General features: G+C 36.0%; 1 protein-coding gene across 2 annotated transcripts in view; it reads left to right on the forward strand.

Annotated features, from left to right (window-relative positions):
- The window catches only part of Sparcl1 (SPARC like 1), a 34,818-nt gene extending 34,215 nt beyond the window's left edge, over window positions 1-603 (forward strand). For both annotated transcript variants that reach the window (XM_008851740.3, XM_008851739.3), the window contains one exon: window positions 153-603. In XM_008851740.3, the coding sequence (XP_008849962.1) occupies window positions 153-181 (29 nt within the window). In that variant the 3' untranslated portion in view covers window positions 182-603. The remainder of the gene's footprint in view (window positions 1-152) is intronic.
- The last annotated feature ends 12,531 nt before the right edge of the window (window positions 604-13,134 follow it).

A 13,134-nucleotide genomic window follows, 5' to 3' on the forward strand; every position in this document is an offset into this window, starting at 1 on the left:
TTCAACAGTTCAAGTGCTTTTGATGCTCTACCATGTTGAGAATCACCATTACACTGCCTTTTTAGGTGGTTTCGCTAATCCCCAGCTCTAACTTTGGTTATGTTGCTTCTTTGCTGACTTTCTAAAAGTGTTTTTCTTTTTTTTCTTTGCAGAAGACATAGATGAAAACCTCCTGTTTTGAATTAAGCTTTGAAAGAACTGAAATTTTCCATCGGCGTCCCCTGCTTTAACTAGTTCTAAAATACATGTAGCCATGACACTGATAGATTTATATTTAGCAAAATGTTTGCATGTCAGAGAAGACAATGAAAGTAATTGCTTAGTAACAAAATATAAGTAGCAGGCATCCAACAGTAACTTAGGAAATATGAAACTTTTTAAAATTAAGTAAAGTTGATACATTTTATGAACAGGAGTTTAACTTAGTAATTTCACTCTGCATCTACTTTTACAATAACTGCTAATTATAAAACTTGAAAAAAAATTGTTCATATTGTTCATAACACTGTGTGCACTTCAAGAAAATTGAATATTGTTCTTTCATGGTTAACATGTATCATTTTCAGTATCTTACTAGCCTAATAAAGAGTTCATAAAATTTCAGTGTCCAAGTTTACTTCCAATTATTTATCAAATGTGAAAGATCAGCCTAGGGCTCACAGTAGATATTAAATTGCAATTGTACTTCCTTACTACTTGAAACCATTTCTATGGAAAACAAATTGTTGGAGTTATTGCTTGTGAATATCTTGTTATTATATAACTTTAAATGAGAGGGCAGGTATGAATTCAACTGCTTTTTAGTTAAATTCTATTTAAAATGTGGGTGATTCCACATTGCTATATCCAACCAAGTCCAGCTTCTGTGTATGTGCATGGGGCAAGAGGGCTCTGAAAACTCTCTACACATTTCATTTCTCAAAATAAAGGTACAGGAGGCAGATGGAGAGCCATGGAGTATCGTGATGGCCAGTGTTGGGAGAGATAAGACTATTCCTGGGATTTGATTGTCTTAGAAAACTTGTGCTTCTGCTTGAGCTCTTCTTTGCTGACTGTTGCATTAAAAGTTAGAGCATGGGGCTACAGAGATGGCTCAGCAGTTAAGAACACTAGCTGTTCTTGCAGAAGACCCGGGTTTGAATCCCAGCACCCACATGGCAGCTAACAGCTGTCAGTAACTCCAGTTCCAGGGCATCTGTCAGCTTCTTCTGTCCTCTGCGGGCATTGCATGGCATGGTGCACTTACCTATATGCAGGCAATACAAACACATAAAATAAAAATAATAAATAAATTTTTAAAAAGTTGGAGCATATAAAAATATAAATGACACCATTCAGTTTTGCAAGGTCTGAAAGGAAGTAATAAAGGAAACATCCATTTCATTCCACTTTTATAGTATTTGAAAGAAAGTGGGGGGGGTAAATAATTTCCTATCTAAAACAGAAGATATCAATACAGTTTACTTCAAATGCTTTTATCTCTTTTATGATGTCAATAAGTCACTTGCTCTTAACTCAAATCACATTAAACCATGCACTTTCTAAATAATTAAGTCCAATTTGAAATCAAAATTTAATTGTTATTTTCATCAACTAGAGAATAAATTTTGGAAATTACTCCAAACTTCAGAATACTTTTGTACATATCCAAAGAATATTTTAACTAATTAGAAACCAAACTTCAGAAATCAAGTTTCATAAATATACTAAGAGATATCAATTAGACCTAAATTTTCTTTTATTCTCAGGCAACTTTTTAAAAGATGCTTTAAAATAAGCAAAGGTGATTTTTAAGGATGTCATTTAAGAGGTTACTAAAAGTGTTACTTAGAAATAATTTTCATTTTGAAATAAAAATACTAACAATAGGAACTTTCAAGTCTTACATTTCTCTACCAGTTCTAGGGCTCCCAACTACGTACCTGGATGACAGATCATAGAGGCACTTTAATAGTGTTGGTGGTTACAAATTTTAATTATTGGTTGGTTGTGATACAGAATTACTCTGATCCCAGCTGAGGAGATGAAGCTGTTTTCTCAGTAATCGGTCTTTAAACCCATCTCTGTGTAATTGTGATATTTCAGGTAAGCTTTGAATTTTGTGAGTCATATTCCCCGTCACCATGAAGGCACTAGTAATACAGCTTAAATACTAGCCAGGCATAGAGACTCCAATCCACAGGGCTTCCTGAGTGTGCTGCTCCCAGGGCCATTTGAAGCACAGGTAATTAAAGAGATACAATTTGTACTGATTCTACTTCACTAGATAAAAGCAGGTGAGAAATTCTTGGGTTGGATAATTTAATGATTCTACCAGGTCCACTTAGCAAAAGAAGAAAGAACTTCAAGTGTTTGAATCCAGAAAAAAATACCAAGGAAAAACATGAAGAAGAAAGGGAGAAAAGTAGTCTAAATTCAAACAAAGTAAAACAAACTCAGCCAGAATTGAGTTTAAGTAAATACAAAATAGAAGAATGGTTTATATATAGACAGAATGATTTCTGTATTGATAGAACTTGCCTTAAACGTTAGGGACATGTCTTAAAACTATGATGATGTTGTTTTTCTCTCATAATCAAACTCAGTGATTTGCTTTAAAATTCACAAGGTAAGTTCATTGAAAATAAATGTGATTTTGCAAATATACAAAGGTTTATGTCAGAATCAACAGGGCAGTGTAGGCCATGTTGATTTGCTTTACTGAATTTAATCACATTGTGCTTATTCTTTATCAAGCTGTTATACCTTATGAATTTTTTCTCATGTAATTTCCTTTCTAAGAAACTGTAATTGTCAACAACAGCATCCAGATCAGTCTCAGGCAAGTACAAGCTCCTGCTGCATTTATCTGTGTGTTCCACTGTCCTCTCTCTTTACCCAGTGATAATCAGTTCCCAATGGTTATGCATGCAACATTAAAAGCAAAAGATTTGTGTACAGAGATCACAAACTCAAATGACTTTAAGGGTCAAAAAAAAAGAATGCCTCCTCTAACAGCATTTGAAGGGCTTTTTGTTTTTTATTTGGTTGGTTTGGTTTGGGGTGGTGGTGGTTGTTCTTGGTTTGTTTTGAGCTTCCCTGTAGCCCCAGCTGGTCTGGAATTCACTATGTAGACCTGGCTGGCCTCGATCTCAGAGAAATCCATCTACCTCAGCCTCCTGAGCTCTGGGATTAAAGGTGCGTGCCACTATGCCTGGTTTGCATTTGAAGGTTTTTAAAGGTATTCTTCCAGGCTTACAAAATGTGAATCTAGAGGCAGCTTAGGACACAATGTCAGCACCTCTACCTCAACCATCTGTTTACAACAGAAACAGGACTCAGAAGGAACTGAGAAGTGATCACCTGGCACTTCAATTCCAGACTCTTGTGTCAGAATGAAGCTCTTCATCCTGGCTGGCCTGCTGAGCACTGCCTCTGCTCTGCCCATCCCTGTGAGTACTCCCTCCTCCACTCTTCCATCAGTCACCATTGGGAGTCTTCACATTTCTGGACTTCAGCATCTCCTATATCTTTTCAGTTCACAGGAGAGGAGAGCAGAGTCTAGGAGAGCAGTGGGATCAGTAAGCTGCCACTCAGGCCTATCACAAGGCCCAGCTTCTGCACCATGTGCTAGCTAATGACCGTGGGCAGGAACTAACCCAGGCTTTCAGACTACAAAATGAGTTCGAAGAACATCCTCAGAGTGGTCCTAAAACACTTAAAAGTCCTACCTGCAACAGAAAGTTCTCATCAAACTTAGCAATACAAAACTATTCTACAGTGACCCAGGTCTAAAAGGACAATCACACTGAACTTCATTGATAACACCCTTACCCAAATCATCTTGTTTTTTTAAAGGCTCCTCTGCAAAGAGGCTCTGACACCAAAAGACTATTTCCTTTTAGAGTTGATTTTACAGAAAGGAATATTTAAGACTACCAACAGTGGCTCTAAGTTATGAACATTAAAAACTTGTGCCTGAAATATACAGTCCAGTATACTGAAAAATCATTAATAGATTACATGTGTATGTCTTTAAAGTTCCATTTCTGAAAAACAGATTTTAATAAAAACCAGTATTCATAGCAGTGTGCCTGGATAGCAAACCTAATCTGTTATTTGAGACCATAGTCCTTTCTTCCAACGTCAATAGGCATTGTTATTGTGATGCATTCTTTGTAGTGCTGGGGGGCACACACAAGGCTTTGCATGTGCAAGGGCAAGTGCAAGGCAAAAGCTCTCCCAAGTTACAGCCCCAGCCCAAACAAGCATTACCTAAACTTCCAAATGATGTGTATTGCTTGTCTCTTTAAGAAAGTTATGCTGCTGAAGTTGTTGCAGTGCACATATTTCATTAATTTTAATGTGCTTTTTTACTATTTTAGCATCTCTGAAATTAAGATGTGTCTTATAATCATAAAGTGATAAATCATTGTGTCAATTTAACAGATACATTTTTCTTTGTTGGTGATCTATAAAATAATGATGCATTTTATAGTGATAGCATCTTAGAATATACGAAATACAGCAAGCCTGCACTACCACTAACTTACCTTTAGAAACCTTTTGCTGTGAACTGACTACAGTCATGCCTTCCACATCTATATAAATGAAATATAGGACCAATTTATATTTATTATAATCTAAATATGTTCAACACCAGTTCAGCAATAAACCTTCTCCCATACACATTGCAACAAAGGAGTTTTGAAGTAAATTTTTTGCTGTGAGGGCAGTTAAAAAATATAACACCTGGAGCCGGAAAGATGGCTCAGCAGTTGAGAACACTGGCTGCTCTTGCAAAGGACCTGGGTCCAATTCCCAGCACCCACATGGCGGCTAACAACTGTCTGTAACTCCAGTTCCAAGGGATCCAACGCCCTCTTCTGACCTCTGCAGGTATTGCACAACCCAGGTGTGCTTACATACACTCATACACATAAAATAAAAATAACAAATAATTTTTTTAATGTAACACTCCTAAACTCCTTTCACCTTGAACTTCTACATACTGAAAACAAATCTAGGAGTAATGAATTCAAAGATTTTTTAAAGCATGCAGTGTATAATAAGAAATGTAAATAAAAACACTCTTTGGATACAAGTTTAAAAGCAAAAAATTCTTGGTGCTCTAGATCATTGGACAAAGTTAACAGCTTTTCCCTGTTAGATGTAATTCTATAGGTGAAGCTACATCACTGACAGGCATCATGCTCACAGGAGGCTTGGCACGTATTCACATTTAAAATGAAATCTCCTTTTATTGGCGAATGTACCGCCAGAAGCTGCTTTACCTTGTTACTTTTCTTGTTTTCAAGCTTGCCCAATCTGGAGGAAGTTCCAGTGGACAGGTAAACTTCTAGTTGTATTTCCAAATAACACATTCATCATTTGAAAGTTTGCATATTTACCAGTGAAATGACTGGTGTGTTTCTTTTTACAGAGATTTAACATTTACCCACCACAAGCACTACCATTTTTCCCTCAGTTCCCATTTCCCCAGTCTCCACAGCTGCCTCCGGTAAGCAGGGTTTGGGGAATCTCAAATGTATTAGTTGGGTAATGGTTATTAAATTTCCCCAATTTTGATACAGAAATGGAATGCTTTAAAAGGAAAGCTGTCAGTTATCCACATTCCTGTCCCAGCACAGCTGCAGTGGAGTGTGACAACAGACTAGGAAATTTGCTTTCAACTTGTGACCTCTGCCAGTGACAGCTACATCAATGGGTGCTTGTGCTGACTACTTTGAACACGAAGTGCCTTTACTCTTTGTGAGAATACTACTTAATATTCTAGAAGTTTCTGTGGCATCCATTCTTTGGCTTTTACTAAATCATTCTGCTGCTTTCTTTTCTCTAAAAAGTTTTTCTCAGGTTTCTATAACTTTTTCTTAGTTTGCCCTTCTTGCTGAACACCGGCAGTCTCTCCCGATAGTTGGATTTGTATTACCTATTTCAACGAAGGGTGGCGGAATGCTAAGTACATAACAAACTCCCTTTGCTACATGCTCCTAGATGCAAATGCAAAGCTGCTCAGGCTGTGGGTGAAACACTTCCCGAAGGAGACAACATCTGAGCCAGGTCTTGAGCAATAAAAATCAGTCAGTCATTAGCATTTCAAGGGGATGCCCTTCCTACCACCAGATGGCAGAGTTGTTTTTAAAAGCATGCAGAGAACGCAATCCTAGGGTGGAGAAACTGGTGGCGGTCCAAGAACCATCAACACTGATGGGCAAGACAAACTGATTCCTGGGTATTATGTTTGACTATTTAAGCAAAATACTGACAGCCCCTAAAAGAAAAAAGTATGTGGAATCTAGAGTTCCTAAGGACAGTGGTCTTGGCTATTGCTATCCCAGTCCTCGACACACAAAATCTCAAAACAAACTTTGTGGACAGGCAGACAGGTGGAGGAGTGAATAAACAGAAACAGCCAATAGGAAATATCTGTGGCTTGCGTCACTCTCAATTCACCTTTTTCCCCTCTCTGTAGATTCCAATTCCTGTACCTTTTCCTTATGATCCCAATCAGGTAATTACGCTTAAAATTTACTTTAAGAGGGTTTTCAAATGAATAAAAATAAAAACTTCAAAGTCTTTTTAAAGTTTTAATGAGACAGGAAATTGATACCATAATGACTAATAACCTTTGGCAAATCATTAGTTATTGGTATTTTTTAAATATTTATTATTTTTATGCCAGGCGTGGTAGCACACGCCTTTAATCCCAGCACTTGGGAGGCAGAGGCAGGCAGATCATTGTTGAGTTCAAGGCCAGCCTGGTCTACATGGTGAGTTCAGGTCAGCTGGGACTACAGGGAGACCCTGTCTCAAAAAGACAAAAAAAAAAAAAAATTATTTTTATTTTATGTGTATCAGAGTATTGCCTGCATGTATGTGAGTGCACCCGTGTCGTGCAATGCCATGGTGGTCAGAAGAGGGGTTTGGATTCCCCTGGAACTGGAGTTAAGGACCGTTCGTAGCTGCCATGTGGGTGCTGGAAATCGAACCCAGGTCCTTTGCAAGAGCAGTCAGTGCTCTTAACTGGGGAGCCATCTCTCCAGCCCAGTTACTGGTATTTTTTGAAAAACAATTTAACATACAATTCTCACAATATCTTGGAAAACTGAATGGTCTAAGATCTGAAAAAACTAAACATGGGACCCAAGGGGGAAGTGAGCTCGAGGCCTGTTAAGACTATGGAGAAATCAAAATCCTGGGACTGACTTACCTTCTTCTAGAACATGAAACAGCGAAAAAATAGATGTTTTATTAAGTCTCTTTCACCTGTAAACTGTTATACACCTACATCTGTCATGTATGGGGATATGATCTTAATGAAATGTAATTTGTCCTAGAAGCTTTTGAACTGGATTCAAGTTTGTATTGATAGTATAAAAATATATTTAAACTGTATTTCAACAAGATTTTCTTGAAGTAGTGATTATTTGTAAGAGATACATTCAGCCACAAAACAAAGGAACAGCTTCGTGCATTTAGCATACCGTATTAATTAAAAATTTTAAGTGATACTATTAAATTTTTAAGAAATAATTATTTGATTTCTTTAATGAAGAACTCAAACACAGTAGGCATATATTAATGATCTTCACAAGAAGTCCCTGATTTTAGAATCCCCACAAAAAATATGGACTACATGTTTCTAAGAATGGTTTAAAAAAAGGGTGTGGCAAGGTGTGTGTGTGTGTGTCTGTGTGTGTGTGTGTGTGTGTGTAAAGTATCAATGCTATGCATCATAATGATAGAATTTTTTAGATACTAAGAATCTTAAAAGCATGTTTCCACTTACCAAGCTAACATAAAGTTGCAACTCAAAGTTATAATGTTGAATCCTAACTGTGATTATTCTGTTTCCTTTATTCTAGCCATTGACACCTAATGTGCTTATAACGGTAAATATATTTTGACCTGTTATTCTAGAGTTTATAAAAGTATCATACTCAAAAGCATACATGAGTCTGCTCATTATGAAAATTGCTTTCATTCAATCCATTTGAACAGATGAGACATCTGTTAAATTCAAGGCCAAAAACCAACCCCAATGCATGAGAGAGTTCTTTTTCATTCAACATTAATTCATCCAACTGTGAACTGAAAAAACAATTTCTTCTATTATTGATGCAAGGGATGAGTAAAGAAGAAATTTAGGTTTACAGAATAAAGTGCTTTAGGAAGATAAAAAAGATTTATTTCTTTACTAATGAAGAATTGTCACCAATACATAAATACAAATTCATGAAACATTATCAAATCTAAATTCCCAAACATGTTTTTCTTTTTCTTTTTTCTTTTTATCTTTTGAAACAGGATTTCACTCTGTAACTCTAGTTAGCCTGGAATTCACTATGTAGACCATCTGGCCTTGAACTCAACAGAGCTCTGCCTGCCTCTGCTTTCTGAGTGCCAGGACTAAAGGCATGTGCCACACCAGACCCAAAAGATGCTTTTTAACAAGCTGAACATAATTCAACTTTTTAGCAAGGCCTTTTATTGGTTCAATAAGTTACTTAGAATACTTATGAATATATAGGAGGAATACTTATAGTTATAAAACTAAAAAATTACATTTCTCTGACTAAAACACACTTGCAAACATTTCTGAAATCAGAACACATCTCACAATGGACGAATGCCCATTTTTCTTTAAAATGCTGCTGTTACAGAAAAAGAATCTTTTACAGGTAATGATGTCTTAGAAACATGGACATGCAGTATTTTTTTTTAAGGTCAGAAAACCAGGCCTTGATAATTTGCATGCCTCAGGCCAAAATTTTAAGGATGTTTAAATACAGACTGATTCAAGTAATCTTGAACAATGTTTAAATGTGCCAGGAGGCCTAAGGTCAAACAGTAACTTCTGGACCTAACTGAGAACCTAAGATATTCCCTTTCAAATAAGTGGTACTCTCCCCACAACCCACCCAGTTTAAACATTATACTCCATTTCTAAAGGGCAAATCATAAAACTTCTAGCACATCTCTAACTAAACATGTTTTGGGCACTACCTTCAATGATTAATTACTGTGATTACAAAATTAGAAAATTCACCTTTATACCCAAGCATGGCTAAGGAGCATCAATCCACCTGTGGGCGGGAAGCCCAGTCCTAACCTTTATCTACAGAGTTAAATTCTCTGTGTGACTTTGGTGAATTGACCTAGAAGGTAAATACTGACTCTGCAGACCTTTGAAAATACTATCTCTTCAGAGACTTTTTTCAGGTAAACCAGAGGATTTTGTTTTTGTTTTTGAAGAATCCTGACAGAGTAGCCTATAGAACTGCCCTTTCTCTCTCCCCATCCCTCTTAACAAACAATACCCAGGGCATTGTTTATAGCTTAAGAGCTGCTGAGATTAGCCAGAGTTTGGCTTCACTATTCCTACATGTTCTGAAACAAGCAGCTTGACAGGTCGAGGGACTCACCATGTAGACAAACGGTCAATTTCTTGAACAAGCTGTTGAGCTCTTAAAACAAAAGAACCATATGGAAGCTACACTTTTCCAATGAAACAGTGCTGTGTAAGCAAATTCTCAAGACAAAGTACATATTCATAGTTACACTAAAATACTGGCCCTCATATTTCTGTTATTCAACAAGGCACTCACATGAATGACCAAGGATGGCAATTGCTTTAAGTATACACACAGCTTCTTTAAACCAACTTCCTAACTTTCAAATACAGTCAACAGTTACAAATGTGTCTTCATTTTAAAATCTTATAAGTAAAATCCTAAGAAATAGAATTTTCACTAAAACATTCATATACAAAATATTTTAACATACAAACGCATTCATTTAATGAATTTGAAGACAAACCCTCTGATAGTACTTATCACTTTCTTCTTTTACAGCTAATCACTTCTATTTTGAACCAACTACAGGTAAATCATTTTTTAATGCTATTATAAACTTCACATTTACTAAGTAAACTGAAGATATCTTAATTTTTTTTCTTATTTTTAGGGCTTCCTTGGGGTAAGATTTTTATTTCTGATTATATTGATGAAAGTAAGTGACATTCAGTGTCAGGGAAGGTAAGAGTAACTCCTATGAACTATAAAAACAGGGTAGGCCAACAGACCTACCTAACCAGAGTTGGGTTAAAATTCATGAATTAAAATTCAGTTTCCCCCCAAGACTTTCAGATAAAAAATTCTGTATGTTTAAAACAATATTCTATTTATACTGTCATGGAATTTCACAAAATTTGAGTTTATAGAAATACTTCAGGTTAAAAACTTTCAAGTAATTTAAACTTACCTCAGACTTCTTTTGCCTTATGGACAATTCATAATAAACTCAGTGGTTAAGAGCACTGGCTGTTCTTGCAAAAGACCAGACTTCAAATCCCAGCATCCACATGGTAGCTAACAACTGTCCATAACTCTAGTTCCAGGGGATCCGAAACCCTCATCTGTCCTCTGTGGGCACTGCACAACACAGGTGTACTTACACACATACAGGCAATATACTCATATACATAAAATCAAAAGAAATAAAAAGTTACTAAACCTAGTTATGCCCTCATCTCAAGGCAACTTAGCAAATTTTCTTAGCATGAGAGCATCAACTTGCTTGATGGACAGGCTATAAACAGAGACATCTGCCTTGATTCTTACTTGCTTTCATTTAGAATATATATCCCACAACATAGAGACCAAAAAGGCATATTTTTTAAATAAATAAATCAATATAATTTTTGAGTATTATTGATTTTAATGTACTTCGAGAAACACTAATGAATCAAAATATTTTCAATCCCCATTTTGAGAAAGAAATTGGATTTTCACCCAATAATTTCCCTTCTAGTAAGTTTTGCTGCCCTGAAGTACTTGTAAGTACATTTTACCATTTCAAATGCTTCTATCAGTCCATTAAAGACCAAGTAGGAAAATTAAGGTTCCATATTACAAACAGTTAAGGACTCAGTTTGCCAGCATTCAAGTATCAAGGAAGCACATTATTTTCTGGCTGCAATCCAGAAGATACACATCAGCCATAAAGTAATCATAAAATGGGAGAGATGGAAAGAGGTGAAGGAATTCTTCTAAAATGCCTCACATAGTAACTCTAACTGTACTGTCTATTTCAACAGAAATGATTCTTGTTGCTATGCCAGAAGTCATACATGGTTAGTAAAATCTTCAAATGTCTTTCAAGTACTATTATATATTTTAAATACTTTTATGATAAGAGCTTTATCACCACAAGTTGTGTCTGTGTCAGCAAGTTAATGCTGTGATAAAAGTATAACGAAGAGCAACTTAACACAAAAGTTTTCTGCAAAGGATGTACTTTAATTTTATTTACCAAGTGGGCTAGGGTGTGGCTCACTGCCTAGCAAGTGCCTGCCCTGGGCTCCACCCTCAGCATCACAAAATAATAAAATAAAATATTTAGTAAAACTCCAGAAATATTTTAGAATACTTATCACCAGAAGTTCTAAATTATCAAAACTTACCATTTTAAACCAGAGTGGCCTCTAAAAATAGCTATAATTTTCAAGTTCCCTTTTTATCTACCATGTTTAGCTTCTAAGATAATTACATTAAATAAATTTAAGCACATACTCTTTATGTCTGAAACATTGTGAAAAGTTCAAGAACCTGTTGGTAAGACAAACACTGATTGCGGTTACTATTCTTGGATTTAGAAATTATGAAAAAGCTTTCTTTTCCCTAAAATTATGTCCAGTTTCAACAGTACTAGTCAAATCAGGCACAGCTTTTAAATTCCATAAATGCACTATTCTGGTTAACATAAGTACAGCTTATGTAATATAAAATATCCATCACAATACAATCTATAAAATCAACTATCTCCTATAGGTAACAACTTACAAAGATTTGTAACCTTTATACGGACTACAGTAGACAAAGGATGCATTCTAGAACCAGGTAGACTGGGATTCAAATTCAAGTTCTAACACTCAGTAAAGAAGAGCTTGGGCATCTTTCAAAACACCAACTACTTCATCTGTAAAATGGGAGTAATAGCTGCTGTAGATTAAGTGATATTGATTCTACTAATGTCTCTACAGGGAAAAATATTCCTTATACCTAAAACAAAGGCAAATTTTAAGAGAAAAATCACCCAGTGATTTAGGCACAGGTAATCCTACAGTAAGGTCTTGGGCTAACACTCGTCTGTTTTTTTCTCTATTGTAGATGGTGCTGGTTATTTGCCATGGTCGGATCATCTGCTTTACCTTATCTGTAGTTGGTACTGGTCTCATCATTTTGCATACTCTATAAAAAAGTTAAAAATACCACAAGGAAATCCATCATCAAAGATCATCTTCTTTAAATAAAAAATTTGACTATAACATCTTTATTAATTTTGGTTCAACTATAGCGAAATTACTAAAGATAAGTGTCATTTTCCATAAAATTGTTCAAACTTTCTTGAGAGCTTTTGTAAGTAGTTCAGTTTCTGTGCCAGGAAGAAGCAATCTCTTCAAGTCAGATAGTAAAAGTAGAAGCCAGATTCACCAATGCTCCCCAAAACAGTAATCATGTCTGAGACCCCTGTGACATAATTTAAAGGCTTTAGAAAATAATTTGTCAGAAGAGTTCACCTTGAAATCAAACATTTTAAAACTCCTCAGAAAACTTATTCTAGAAAAAGGTCTCCTCCCAATTCAGCTCTGGTTTACCACCAAAAAAGTTCTGGAATCAACAAAGTAAACAGACAATCCCTTTGATCTTACCTCTAGCTACAGAGTGATCCTTATACTTTTTTCAAATACATGAAGAAAACAAAGCTACCATGTCCCTTTTCTCTAAACCTTTGAATCTTCAGAGGTCCCATTTGTAGACTAAATGTCATAAGGCAATTTATGACCATCCCTAGCTCGGGCTCACTAGAGCTGAAGTAACAGCATGGGACTTTCCAACGGATTGTGACACACATTCACTGGAACAAGACAGTATTATTTCCCTTCTTCTCCTTTATCCAGGAGACCCTACCACACCCAGTCTCTCCTCTTGCCTGTAACTGACAATACCATGCATCTCTCAAAAACTATTTCCATCCTTTATAATCCTCTTAACAAAAAAACCACTTGTATTCACAGAGACTTCCTGCTGATCCTAGCTCTTTTCTATTCCTTTATATATCTGAATTTTTTTA

The sequence above is a fragment of the Nannospalax galili genome, unplaced genomic scaffold (genome assembly GCF_000622305.1).
Source record: "Nannospalax galili isolate Female #2095 unplaced genomic scaffold, S.galili_v1.0 scaffold405, whole genome shotgun sequence".
In the NCBI taxonomy this organism is placed as follows: domain Eukaryota; kingdom Metazoa; phylum Chordata; class Mammalia; order Rodentia; family Spalacidae; genus Nannospalax; species Nannospalax galili.